This window comes from Gorilla gorilla, chromosome X (genome assembly GCF_029281585.2).
Source record: "Gorilla gorilla gorilla isolate KB3781 chromosome X, NHGRI_mGorGor1-v2.1_pri, whole genome shotgun sequence".
In the NCBI taxonomy this organism is placed as follows: domain Eukaryota; kingdom Metazoa; phylum Chordata; class Mammalia; order Primates; family Hominidae; genus Gorilla; species Gorilla gorilla.
Genome location: NC_073247.2, coordinates 136,045,165 through 136,060,209, shown reverse-complemented (window position 1 = coordinate 136,060,209; position 15,045 = coordinate 136,045,165). Strand labels below are relative to the sequence as shown.

Here is a 15,045-nt window from a genome sequence, read left to right as displayed (position 1 = left end):
TTTCATCCCTGGGTGCAGTTATTTAGCCTCTTCTCTGACACCAATGAGGAGATTTTATTGTTTCTCTTTTCCGAATTCACTGATTATTCCATCAAATTTACTTAAGCAAAGAATCACGTGAAGCAAACTTCACAAGTTCTCTTTGCTACAAAAACGTAGTTGGCAATAATTGCTAAGCAAACAAACAAAAACCTCGGTGAGACTGCCGGTGTCTGCAGTGGACAAAAATAAGACCTTCCTCACCCAGAATAAGGTATCAAGACAAGTCCTGGTAACTTTCTGACCAGTGAGACAAACCAGCTTATTTGTACCTTTGAGTTCACTTTTGTTCCTTTCTTGATTTTATATTTAATTTGTTCTCTAATTAAAAGGGTAGCTACTGATTTAAGCAATCCTGTTATGCAAAACTCAGAACCTACAGAACGCATAATTATGGAATGATTCTTTACTTTCCAAAAGTCATTTGTCATAAAATTGATTTTATTATTACCAGTAATCATAACTAATTCACTGAATAGATATAATTAAATGAAATAACTTAATATAAAACACCCAAGTAGAGAATTTAAATGCTAGCTAGCACTTACTGCCACTTGGAGGTAAATCAAAACAAGAAAGAGCAGAAGAAAGTAATGGAGGGAAGAAGGAAGGAAGGGAGGGAGGGAGGGAGGAAATTAAAGCATCTTTGAAATTGTGATTCTAGAGGGAAAAAGGGAAAGAACATTGAATTTACCAAAATCCCATGTAACATGTAACTTTTTCAGTGACTTGAGGTTTTGTATCTCCTTGTGTTCTTTCCAGTCCTCTCTTTAATATGGCCTTTGTGGCACATTCTCCCACTATGACAGGGGCAGAGCAGGGATAAAGAGGCTCATTCTTGTAGTATATTTTAAACTAAGAATTCTCAAACTTTAAAATGGATTTCTCTTTTTACACCCCAAAATACTCTGGTATTACCTTGTGAATTCGCTTGCCATACCTGTGTCACGATGTATTAAAAAGCAGCAGCAGATTTTTCACCTTGACACGCAGAAATTTTGTAAAAATAGTTTGACTTCCTCTAGAGTAAGTGAAACTTATGCATATCGTTTTCATGCACAATGGTTTGTAGCCATTAGGAGAAAAATAATTATTTGGGTAATGGCTGTGGTTGCTTAATGATCTCTTCCCTATTAAAAAAATCAATTATTGTTTCTTAAATTTTCTCTATGTGGTCATTAATTCTCTGTCTTGATTTATGAGACTTCTCTGAGTTAATTATATTTTGAAGACTTGTGGGCTAAAATTTTGTATTACAGTAAATGTAAATCTTTCAGTTTCCTAAAATAATTCTTATGAACTTCATTTTTAAAATGCATTTAAATATATGTTATAATCATTTAATAAGATACTTTAGCCTTATACATTTACAGCAATTGCCTCTTTGGGGCTGACGCTTTCAGAGGCTGCCTAGAGGGACAGAACGACGACTTTGGCTTCAGCTTCCAGGTGGCCCCACACTGCCATCTGGTGGTCATTCAAATGCTTTAACTTTTCAAATTTCTGCTCTCATTTCTAGTCTTGTTCAAATAAGCATACAGCCATGATTGCTGTTGCTGTTGTTGTTGCTTTTACAATTATCTCTTTTAGAACCTCACAATCAATTAAAAGAATAAAAGTCTCCCACTCTGTTATTTGGACTAATAAGAAATGGCCTTTTATCCTATAACAGCATTGTGGACATTGGATAGATTCATAAGCACTGTTTTTGAGCAAACTGATAATAATGCCCACCCAAAGTGAAAAAGCAGCCAAATGAGAGCTAAATGGTATTTTGGCAATGTAACAGTTACATTCATTTGATTTCTAATCACATCATCCACATTCTTGCCATTGGCAGGAAGCTTTGAAACAGACCAAGGGCTTTTGAGATAGCCCAGCATCAGCACCACCTAGGAACACGGTTCAGGCAGTGGTTTACTGCAGGCAGGAGGATGGGAACAGAGGAGAGAATAACAATGATGTGCCATAAATACTTGGAAAGGCTGGTACAGTGACTGGAAAAGGCATGGCCCAGGCAGGCTGGTACTAGATAATGTGTGGGGGCCATATGGTGATAGTCCCTGGCCCGTGTCACAGGTGACAGATGTCATTTACTCACAGCAAGTTGACAGAAGAGAGTGGAAAGGAACTGAGAAATGTGACTTTCAGACTAGAGATAATGCAAAAGCTTTTCCACAATTCCTGTATAAAGCCTTTCCACCCCTGCCCCCTGCCACCTGCTTTCCCATTCATAGGAAAATTTCTTGCTGGTTCTATTGAATTCTGCCTTGGTCCAGGGAGGCAGTTCTCCCTTAATGTCTCCAAGCCCATTCAGGATTTCCAAGTCTCCTTCCTTTTGTTCAGGAGGTTTTCAGAGGTCACAGTGGTGGAACTGTAGGCTGTGGCAAGCTGCGGGTTGTCCACAAGTGACGAATTGACAGGATTTCTGCACTCACCTCTGGCTCTGCAGGCATAATGTTGGTGGAAAAGAAAGAATGAACAAATGAGCAAATAACCACTGGCTTTGACTTCATGGTACTGAAATGCAATTCAAAGTCAATAATTCTCAGAAGGGTAGGGAGGATATGCAGTTTCAGAAAGCACATTCAATATTAGAATGTAATGTCATATTTAGAAGATATAAGTGTACATTACATATACTTATGTAATTCACATTCATAAATATTTATATAATTTGTGCTTAGAAAATGAAAATACACCTATTGTTTTCATAACACAAACTTGAATAAATAACCCTCAACTAAATCTCTTTGCTTGAAAAGGTAATTTTCAAAAGGGGAAGGATAAAGCTCCCCTAGGGAGTCATATCAGAATCTCCAAGGATGAGAAATTTTTATTTTTATTAAAAGATGAGATGCACATGTCAGTCAATTAGAGTCCTCCCTAAAACAGTGCTCCTTTTATGTCTGTATTTAGAATTAAAACAAGACAATCAATATTTATGAAACACCTGTTACCTGCATTATACCTCAACAAACAACTGTTTCTAAAATACAGATCAGTTTAGGGGAGAGAGGCTGCATAACCAGAGAATCATTCAATTTTAATGACATGCTTCCCTAGTATTAAAACACAAATGGAAATGTGAAGTTAAAACATCAATTGCAAAACATTAATAATGCCATAATAATATTTTATGCACAATTTTTAGGAAGACATCTAGTATGTGAAGTCAATCAATACTTTATGATAACTATAAATTAATTTGTGAAATGCCCTGCCATCCATTTACCTTCCTCTGAAACATATGCACATTGAAGTAACCTTTCTAAAATACCAACCTGACAGTTTCTCCCAGCTTGCAAGTGCCCTCTTGCAACCGTCCCTTAACTTGCTTAAAACCCTTCAAGAGTGCCAGATGCAGTGGCACACATTGGTAGTCCCAGTTACTCAGGAGGCTGAGACAGGAGGATAGCCTAAGCTCAGGAGTTCGAGGCTGCAGTGAGCTATGACTACACCACTGCACTCCAGCCTGGGCAACACAGTGAGACCCTGGCTCTAAAAAAAATGAAATAAAATAGAAACCCTTCGATGACTCCCTGTTGCCAACATACTTGAACCCAAACTCCTTAGTGTGGCTTAGAAAGCCTAGCATGATCTGGACTCAGCCTACATAGCTGACGTCATCTCCTGCCATTCCCACCACTCCCAACATACTCAAGTTCTAGCCACACAAAATTTCTCTCATTCTCTGAAAAAGCCGTGTTCTTTTTCATATCCAGACCCTCACAAGGCTGTGCTCTCTGCCAAGAATACTCTTTCCCTACCCCTGCCCCAGGCTCCCTGCCTTCACCTGGACAATCCCTAGGCAATCTTTATGTCTCAACTCAGATGCCACTTTGTCCAAGAAGCTTTTTCTGGTCTCTCAAGTCTGAGTAAGCTGGTCTTCCTCTGCCTTCCAGAAGCACTCTGTAACTCCCCTGTCATAACACATTTCACACTATATTGTAATTGCTTGGTTACTTGTCTTTCTCTTCCATTAAAACTGTAAATTTCATGAAGATAGACACCACTGTTGTGCACTACTGTATCCACTAGGGTTTGCCACAGTGTCTGGCACACAGTAAGTGCTTGATTAATTTGTGTTGAATGGATGAATGTGTATTTTCGTTAGTCGCCTCAACTTTAGCTGTCCATAATATGCTAGTCTGCCTTTGTCTCGTTTCAGTCTGTGATGCTTCTCCTACACAGCCAGCGGCGTTACATCTTTGAGTATGACCAACCAGATTGTCTGCTCTCAGTCACCATGCCTAGCATGGTGCGTCACAGCTTACAAACCATGCTTTCGGTGGGCTACTACCGGAACATCTACACCCCACCGGACAGTAGCACTTCTTTTATCCAAGACTATAGTCGAGATGGCCGATTGCTACAGACCCTGCATCTGGGGACAGGGCGCAGAGTCTTATACAAGTACACCAAGCAAGCAAGGCTTTCTGAGGTTCTCTATGATACCACTCAGGTCACATTAACATATGAAGAGTCTTCTGGAGTGATTAAGACAATACACCTGATGCATGACGGATTCATCTGCACAATCAGATACAGGCAAACAGGTTTGTTGTGAAAGAGTGATGGTGTGTACAACAACATCACTATTTTCTCATGACATTTTTACTGACCACAGTGTGAGATAGAAGCATTAATCTACACACATTCAACCCAACTTTCACTTTACTTATCAAATTATCTGACATCGAAAATTTAAAGCATGTTATAGTCTGATGAAAGCTGATTTCTTAAAAACATATAGTGCATTTCTTTCTTTCAGCTCTCAAGTAATTTGAAATCCAAGTGCCTAGTGTAACTGTATACCCATTCCTGCTCAGCACCAAATCTTCTCAAAGATGAAACTGCAAGATATAAGTCTCACTGAAACTAGCTCAAGCCCTGTGTAACCTTTATAAGCCTCAGTTGATGACAAAATATCTTCACAAGTCAGAACTTTCTAATGTATTTCACCCTTTGGGTTTATAGAATGCCCAAATCCAGTTACTTTAATGCTGGAATTTGTCAAAACCTGACCCTCTGACTTTGTAGCAAAGGTTAAATGAAACGAAAGCATTTTTGTCAGTGATTATAGCAAGAAAACATGTTCATAATATCAATTTCATCACCCTGGGCTACTGGATGTGTTATTACTTCTGTAGTTTCTATAATTAAAATTTTCTATAACTATAGAGTATTTTAATTTTTTATATTTGAGGATTACCACTATGAGAATATATATCCACGAGGTAATATGCCCAGGCATTTGATATCAGAGATCAGTCTCTAATATTGTATTATGAATATAAAAGCACCAGTACTAAATAAAATAACACTAGACCTTTCTGACTCTTCCACATTGATCGCCTAGCTTCTTACTGTTTTTGTTTTGGTTCCTGCAGGACCTCTTATTGGACGCCAGATTTTCAGATTCAGTGAAGAAGGCCTTGTGAATGCACGGTTCGACTACAGCTACAACAATTTCCGAGTCACAAGCATGCAAGCTGTAATCAATGAAACCCCTTTGCCTATAGATCTTTACCGATATGTTGATGTCTCTGGCAGAACAGAGCAGTTTGGAAAATTCAGTGTAATTAATTACGATTTAAATCAGGTCATAACTACTACAGTGATGAAACACACCAAAATCTTCAGTGCCAATGGACAAGTCATTGAAGTCCAATATGAAATCCTAAAGGCAATTGCCTACTGGATGACCATTCAATATGATAATGTGGGCCGCATGGTAATATGTGACATAAGGGTAGGAGTAGATGCCAATATAACAAGGTACTTCTATGAATACGATGCTGATGGGCAACTTCAGACTGTTTCTGTAAATGACAAAACCCAGTGGCGTTATAGTTACGATCTGAATGGAAACATCAACCTCTTAAGCCATGGGAATAGTGCTCGTCTTACTCCTCTCCGATATGACCTCCGAGACCGCATCACCAGATTAGGAGAAATTCAGTATAAAATGGATGAAGATGGCTTTCTGAGGCAGAGGGGAAATGATATTTTTGAATATAATTCTAATGGCCTGCTGCAGAAAGCCTACAATAAGGCTTCTGGCTGGACTATGCAGTATTACTATGATGGGCTTGGGCGACGTGTCGCGAGTAAGTCCAGCCTAGGGCAGCACCTTCAGTTCTTTTATGCAGACCTTACCAACCCCATAAGAGTTACTCATTTGTACAACCACACAAGCTCGGAGATTACATCTCTGTATTATGATCTCCAAGGTCACCTTATTGCCATGGAGTTAAGCAGTGGTGAAGAATATTATGTAGCCTGTGATAATACAGGTACCCCACTAGCTGTGTTCAGCAGCCGAGGTCAGGTCATAAAGGAGATACTGTACACACCTTATGGCGATATCTATCATGACACTTACCCTGACTTTCAGGTCATTATTGGTTTTCATGGAGGACTCTATGATTTCCTTACTAAATTAGTGCACCTGGGGCAAAGGGATTATGATGTTGTTGCTGGCAGATGGACAACGCCTAATCATCACATATGGAAACAGTTGAACCTCCTTCCTAAACCATTCAACCTCTACTCCTTTGAAAATAACTACCCAGTTGGCAAAATTCAAGATGTTGCAAAGTATACCACAGGTATTTAAACTATTTAAAACTTTAAGCTAAACTTGAGTAACTCGGTACTGTTGATTTTATCACAGAATCTCAATGCCTTTGTAAATATGCTTCCTCTTCCTGACAGTTAGCCCGCAAGTTATTGTGCATTTGCTGTCTTCCTTAGTTTTCTAGAGTGAGCAAAACGTGCATGTTAACATATAATACTTTTGCATCCTACTACATTTTTTTAGCTGTTTCTATGTTTTACTCTTACAAGCTTATATGAATAATTTCGTAAAAGAAAAATTCAGGATTCTTGTTTCATCATATAAGCTGATCTTATAATCCAGGGTTATCCACAAATCAACACTCTTCCCTGTAGAGAGAGGATCAGGTGTTTCAGTGTGGGCCATATAAAGGGGAGTTTTAGGCTGGGTGCGGTGGCTCACACCTGTAATCCCAGCATTGGGAGGCTGAGGCAGGCAGATCACTTGAGGCCAGGAGTTCGAGACCAGCCTGGCCAACATGGTGAAACCCCATCTCTACTAAAAATACAAAAATTAGCTAGGTGTGGTGGCACGTGCCTGTAATCCCAGCTACTCAGGAGGCTGAGGCAGGAGAATCGCTTGAACCCAAGAGGTGGAGGTTGCAGTGAGCCCAGATTGCACCACTGTACTCCAGCCTGGGCAACAGAGTGAGACTACGTCAAATAAATAAATAAATAAATAAATAAATAAATAGGAGTTTTATTCCTAACTTCTATTGCCTAAACAGTTTGAAGGCAGGAGAGGTATCTTTCAAGTTTTCAACAAAGCTTATAAAGTATGGGATTTTTCATTTTCTTTTTTTAATATTGTGTCTCACAGACATCAGAAGTTGGTTGGAGCTATTTGGTTTCCAGTTACACAATGTATTACCTGGATTTCCCAAACCTGAATTAGAAAATTTAGAATTAACTTACGAGCTTCTACGGCTTCAGACAAAAACTCAAGAGTGGGATCCTGGAAAGGTTAGTAAAAGTTTTATCACCTCCTTTTAGCTGAAACAACAGAAGGGCATTCAATACCTAGAAATTATATATACATATATTTGCTTACTGATTTTTTAGTCTTCTTGAATATTCACTAAAATGTGTACAATTAATGAGAAGGTATAAAAAAAGCTCCATGAGAAAAAGATCAGAGAATTGGAGTTTTGGGGGAAAAAAAGATTAACAGGTTACTTGATGACTGCTGCAATAGGTACATAAGAGGAAAGAGGAACTGTACTTTAAAAATTCTGAAATGGGCTACCAAGAGCAATTATGGATTCTACCTAGAGAAAATTGTTCAGTAAGAGACACGAAAACATCAGATTTCCAACTGTAAAATAATTTAGGGGTTGATGTCTTAAGAGCATGGGAATAACAGAATAAAATTATTCTGATAAAGAAAAAATACATAAACAATGAAGCAAAAATAATAAATATTACAAGGGTACAGTTTTGAGAAAAAATAGGAACATCAAAACATTTAAGATTCAGCAGATGATTTCACCAGAAGTATGAGGTACAAATGAAAATAAGGAGCTTTTTCTTTCAACTGAAAGAAATATGAATATCTGTGTTTGCGAAAACAAAATGGGCTTGATAGAATAAAACTGAAATTTGGGTGTGAGGCCTTGAAATTTAAGTCTAAAAAATTATAAGGGACAGGAAGTTCTACATAGGTCCTATAAATTCATCCCTTTTTGTAAAGATGTAAATGCTTTCTGTAATTAAAAGTCCTTCTAAAAAACATTTAGCAAAATGTTGAAAATTGCTGAAGCTTCATAATGGATACTTGGAGGTTCATTAGTCTTTTCTCTTTATTTCTTAGTATGTTTGAAAATTGCCAAAAAAAAAAAAGGTTTTTTTTTAAGTCCACATAAAAAGATCAATGAATTTCTGGCTGATTTGCCATAGTTAATTATAAGGTCTTAAACTCTTTAAAGTAGGAACTATGCCTTATGCATTTCTTTGTGCCTCACTGTGCCTAAGTGTTACTCTACATGTAGTAATAACATCTAGTCAGTGTGAGTGAAATCAGTGAAAATAAAATATCTGTGTTTTGGGAGAGCTGGACCAACTTAAAGTGCCTTCCAGCTCTGCAATTCTGTGATTTCAAGTTTAAATGTATTTCCTTATGCTTAACTCCACCAAGATATAAGAATGCTAGGTAGTCACCTGTTAGTCTTTTCCAAATCTCTGATGAAGAGATTCCAAATCTGGCTTATTTTTAAATCACTCACTGACAAATTAAAGAGAGAAGGAAGCAACCTTGCAAGCCTGTCCTTTCCACAATCACCAAGTATCTGACAGATGTCTAACTCCATGCTGCATCTGCTCTGTGCCTCTCTTTCCTAGACTATCCTGGGCATTCAGTGTGAACTCCAGAAACAGCTCAGGAATTTCATTTCCTTGGACCAACTACCTATGACTCCCCGATACAATGATGGACGGTGCCTTGAAGGAGGGAAGCAACCAAGGTTTGCTGCTGTCCCTTCTGTTTTTGGGAAAGGTATAAAATTTGCCATCAAGGATGGCATAGTAACAGCTGATATTATAGGAGTAGCCAATGAAGATAGCAGGCGGCTTGCTGCCATTCTCAATAATGCCCATTACCTGGAAAACCTACATTTTACCATAGAGGGGAGGGACACTCACTACTTCATTAAGCTTGGGTCTCTGGAGGAAGACCTGGTGCTCATCGGTAACACTGGGGGGAGGCGGATTCTGGAGAATGGTGTCAATGTCACTGTGTCCCAGATGACTTCTGTGTTGAATGGGAGGACTAGACGGTTTGCAGATATTCAGCTCCAGCATGGAGCCCTGTGCTTCAACATCCGGTATGGGACAACTGTCGAAGAGGAAAAGAATCACGTGTTGGAGATTGCCAGACAGCGCGCCGTGGCCCAGGCCTGGACTAAGGAACAAAGAAGGCTGCAAGAGGGGGAAGAGGGGGTTAGGGCATGGACAGAAGGGGAAAAGCAGCAGCTTTTGAGCACTGGGCGGGTACAAGGTTATGATGGGTATTTTGTTTTGTCTGTTGAGCAGTATTTAGAACTTTCTGACAGTGCCAACAATATTCACTTTATGAGACAGAGCGAAATAGGCAGGAGGTAACAAAAATATCTCTGCCTTTGCGTCACCAAAGACTGCCTGTTTTTAAAACATAAAATGGTTTATTGTATTGGTTTTCTAGATCAGAACTCTGTATATGTAAATATGGAGGAAAAACATATCCAACTGCCTTTCAATGTGACGGAAGATGGTATTTTAATATTGTTTGTTTAAACTCTTTAAGAAATGACAGAGATTTTTAGTTCTTGTGTGGCAGTATTCAAAATAACACAAGTAGAACTCAAACAGCTAAAAACAGTTTTCAGAAAGCACCACTTTCAATTTGCCGAGCCATGCATATGTTCCAATATCCAGAAAGAACCCAAGGTTCTCTATCTCTATTGTGACAAGCAGTTTCATCCTTAACTGTTGGCAGAACTTGCGGGCTATTTGAATAGGTGGTGCAATAGTATCTGAAACTTGCCTTTCGAAAGACTGCCAGCCCTTTGACGTTTTCCAGATCTGTTATAGGAAACTTAAAAACAGGTGTAAAATGTCTTCAGCCACCATCTCCTAGAGTCAGGACCCAATTGCCCTTCCTTCTTGATTATTCCTCCTTGCTTGTTAAAGTAAATGCCATATTGTTGTGCTGTGTTTTGGCGTGTGGTGGCTGGGTTCTGTCTACCATGCTTCCCTGTGGGTGTGGTAACCAGACTGTATAGCCGCTATTTGCTCGTGTGTACATGATACCAAAGCAGCTGGCCGGCGTGACCTCTCTCACACGACCTGTTTTGACTCAATTTTTTACTAAAAGTTGTTCAGCTGTATTGGTATCATGTAAACATAGCTTTTATTAACCTGGGTAGGAATTTCTCATTTATATATAGGATGTGTTTTGGTCATAGTTTCACATTAGTGATTCAGTATCTATACACTAACCCAATGGTTTTGTGCACATGAACGGTAATTTACTTAAAAGTATGATTCTGGTACAAAAACAAAAAAAGGCTTTAGCAGGCATACGTGTCTGGGATGCCGATACATACATTAACTACTACTGCAGAAATTCATAAGAGCCAAAACCTTAAAAAAATAGACCTGGTACTTAAGTGAAAGTACTAAAGGGAAGACCAGACCAAACATCACAGCAGTTGCTGCCACATTGTTTCAGCCCACTTAGATTTATCTTTCAAATGTACAATTCTGTATTGAACATCTCCCAGCCATCTTCAGGAAATCGAATCAAGTAAATCCTTTCCAACCAAAAACATTTCAACTAACTATAGAGAGGCAGACTCATTTTTACTAAAATAATTTATACAGTTAGTTATTTTCATTCTCCGTCCTTACCCATTTATCTTTATTTAATCATCTCTACTGCCTAGGAAAATAACTATTTTCCAGGACGGGTTATTTGTTCTGCGATCATTTAAAATTTGGAGAAAGGTCAGGATTAGTGTTAATATCAGCTGCAGTTTCTCAATCTCTAGGAATCCTGCAGTAAAACAAGCCCCTTGGTGAGCTGGAAGATTTGTGCCCAGTGACAAAGAGATAGTTTGTAAAATGCTGTGTAATTGTAAGTTACCACAAATGAAAATACATGACAGCACAATGTGGCCCGTAGAAAATTCCCCTGAGCCAGCTTCTGCACTTTCATCACCGAATCTGAATATTTGCTATGTCTGAAGGCAAATTTATGATGGAATGTTAGCTTGGATTCTTTCCAGATGCTACCTAAATGCAGTGTGGGGTCATTGCCTTGCTTTGCGATGACAGTTTCTTTGAAAATATGCAAAGTCATAAGCTCATGTTAAGGTTTTTCAAGAGTCTGCCTCCTACTACACAAAGGAAAGCAAGGGAAAGGAAATGACCCTGGCAATCAGTAGGGAAGGGTGTATTCAAACATTTCATTTTCAAAACCTTCGGGTTAGAATACCACTTACACATGTATTCTGAGAGACAGAATTCATGATGAACTCATCTCTCTTTATAACTGGAAACACACCAGCTTGATATATTGCTAATCCATACTAAAATCATATTATTGGGTTTTTTCTGAATCAGGCCTGTATTAGTGGTACAGTATTTATTCAGAATGGAATTCTAAAATTACTAACAAACTTGTTGAAAATTTGAATACCTCCACACCAACCTAAAAATGGACCTTAAGTTCCTAGAACCTCTGATGTTCTTTTAAATTAATGGAAAAATAATTTGTGAACTGTATATAGAGAGTGCATTCATAAATGTGATTATGTATTTTATCACGAATCCAAAATGTCAATATTAGAGTCTATTTTGCTTATATTTTAAGCAATTATACGTTTTTGCAATTCATTGATGATGTATCATTTTCAAACTGCTTTAAATATCCATTAGAAACAAATATTTGAAGCTTTTACTTAATAGTGATTACCTTGAACTGTGCATTTCTAGTTTGTAATACGTATTTGGTTGGTTCGTGCCTTTAGTTTCTTAAAGTTACATTTGTATTATATTCAGGAAATGCACTTTTTATTACTTACAGCTGTGGTTTTAATACTGCCTTGAACTATTATTATTCTTTTTACAACTCCTAAAGCTTGAGGGAGGAAAGAAAAAAAAAACAAAACTACTAATCAGTAGTAAATTGAAGAGAAACATTTTGGCATTTCTTAATAAGAAGACGGAGATATTGAGTATATCACTTCCTATTCAGCTGAATAGAAAGAATGCCTTCATTGACTTGCAGTTCTGCAGTTTAAATTATTGAAAGAACAATTCATTTGCATTTCCTGATGCAAGTAAAAGCATTTTTCAGAGAAACATATGAATTTCTCATACCCAGCAGACAGATGGCTGACGCTGCACAGCCACACACCATTCGAGTAAGTTAAAGTGAGAGCATAGTAGTTGGACTCTCCTATGAAGAACATTCTGGGCTGGAGGCAGGGAATACTCCATGGTTGTTTCTTTTTCCTACTTAAGCCCATTTTGTTTGTGCTTTTCTGTTTTGTTTTGTTTTCACTCTTGCACTACAGTCTAGAGATCCAAATGAACTGAAAAGTTCAAAGTTTAACACATTTAAATATGTTATTTTTAGTTGTCATTCTAATCGTTATTGATTAGAAGCATGACTCCTGAAGGAAAGGGAAATAAATCTCAATTCATACTAACTTGCAACAAAACACTTTTACCATATAAATAAGTATATGATTTACTTTTTAACCCAAAAAAATGTATAAAATAAGTGTGTCCTTTACTGTCAATTTATCTAGAAGATCTATAATATATAGACTACATATATATAATATATACAACATAGCCAAATGTATGAAAACTTGACAATGTATAATTTGGAATTCACATGCTACCTATGTAGACAGGTATGAAATTAAGTTATAATTTTCATGAGACATTTTCATCACTGTTGACACAGTTTCAAGCATTCCATCATGTTATTTTGACTCTTTTTCTTTTTTTCTTTCTTTAAAAATATATTTTTAACTAGACCAGGCCCCACTATAATATCACTTAAGAGAGTCAGGGCAAAGTTTTTGCATTTATGAAGATGTGTTCATGTAAGGGTGATTGTAATGGAGTTCATTGGTAATAGAAGCAAAAGTACAGTAACGAAGTATTGAAAAGAAAATTTTGGAGACATTGGAGCATATTATATATAGCTTGTGGAAAGACATAAGGCTACAGATGGAATGGAACATTCCTGTTTTCTTGAAGAAACTCACATACACATAGCTGACCTGACTAGTACTTCAGCTCTTCCACAGCCTTCTATAAAGGTTCTTTCTTCTGCAAAGAAAACAAAACAAAACAAAACAAAAAAAAAAAAAGCAAAAAACAAAAAAACAAAAAAAGCAAAGTAAAATTTAAAAATACAGAAAACAAACAACAAAAAAGAATTCAACCATAAATAGTGACTATTATTTTCAGTGTGTCCTTCATGTGAAAGCTATTAAGGACCAAATATACTACTGTTCATAAGAAGAAATTACTTTCTAAACAGTAACTGAAAATACTTAGAGTTAAACTTGCTGTGGATTTTGTCTTGGCAGTTGTCATCTTACATTATTTGTCAAAGGAAATGTGTTTGGCAGTTAAAAATCTTTCCTTAGATTTAGTGGTGGACTTTAACCTCTTAAATAAATGTTAGTATATCAGATTGTGTCCTTGAAAAATATTTTACTTGTATGAATCATGACAACGTCTAAATCTTTACTATTCTTCTGGCAAAAGCATCAGTAAGAAAGAAGGCGAAAAAGAGAAGTATAGCCTTTATGTCAGAAAAACATTCTTTTTAGCTGCTTACTTTCTCATGAAAAGTAAAGATGTTTACAGTGTATGCCAAGTTTTCAGTTTCTGTATAACAACAGTTAGAGGTTCTAATCATATTGAAAATTGTGTTATAATGGTCTGAGCCATGTTGCTAGGAAACAATAGGTTCCAATTTTGTATTCCTGCTCTCCTGTGCTGAAAAGTGACTGGATACTGTACAGGTTCATGTTCTCTGGCTGCAGTTAAATGGTCTTTTGCATTTTGCTCTGGCTTTCAGGCCAGAAGCATGCATTTTTCTACAAGAGTATCACAACAACATGCTGTAAATATTTAAGGTTAAACATTATGTGTTGATATTTGAAAGAAAAGTACTTTGAATATTTCATTTTTAAAAAATAAAATTGCCAATGAAAAATGTGTCCCATTTTATTTATGCGCCAAACTGCATTCTCAAATCAGTCTGGTCACCTTAGATAGGACAAGTGGCTCACTAACAGGGAACAATAAAACCACATCATCTTGAAAATGTAGGTACAGAAATCAAAAAGTCACTAATCCTAGGCAGACAGCTCTTCATTTTTATTTTTCATACAAATAGGATCTCTGACACAAATGACCATTTAATAAACAAAGAAGAGTAGCTGCTGCAAATTTAAATGCCTCTAGGCTGTGACTTCCTTTAAAAAACCTTCCCTCTCCTTTTGGTGCCTTTCTCAGCAATAGAAAGAAAATAAAAAATTATAAAAACGGGGTGGGAGAGATATAGGAGTTTAGGGTGTCCAAATGCACTGGCAAAAAATAATGGATGTTGGGGCAGCAGCCAGTGGGGAAGGGTGTCAGGGAGGGGAGGCAATCATGAAACACTAAAAAAATCCTATGCAATTACAATTGCCATTTGGCACTTGTTTTTCACAAGAAGACGTTTACAAGTGACGCTGGGAAAGCTGGCCAACAGATCTTCAAAAATTCATCTTGATACCAGCGGAGCACATATAGTCCAAACAACCCATTACTGAAACTTGGAATCCTGCAATTTACACCACTTCAGTGTGTGTGTGTGTGTGTGTGTGTGTGTGTGTG

The 15,045-nt window shown here is 37.4% G+C and overlaps 1 protein-coding gene across 5 annotated transcripts in view; it reads left to right on the top strand.

The window, feature by feature from the left end:
* TENM1 (teneurin transmembrane protein 1) overlaps positions 1–14,380 on the top strand; it is an 831,890-nt gene extending 817,510 nt beyond the window's left edge. For all 5 annotated transcript variants that reach the window (XM_055376889.1, XM_055376891.1, XM_055376888.1 and 2 more), the window contains 4 exons: positions 4,211–4,598; positions 5,433–6,653; positions 7,481–7,623; positions 8,998–14,380. In XM_055376889.1, coding sequence (XP_055232864.1) covers positions 4,211–4,598; positions 5,433–6,653; positions 7,481–7,623; positions 8,998–9,756 — 2,511 coding nt within the window. In that variant the 3' untranslated portion in view covers positions 9,757–14,380. The remainder of the gene's footprint in view (positions 1–4,210; positions 4,599–5,432; positions 6,654–7,480; positions 7,624–8,997) is intronic.
* The last annotated feature ends 665 nt before the right edge of the window (positions 14,381–15,045 follow it).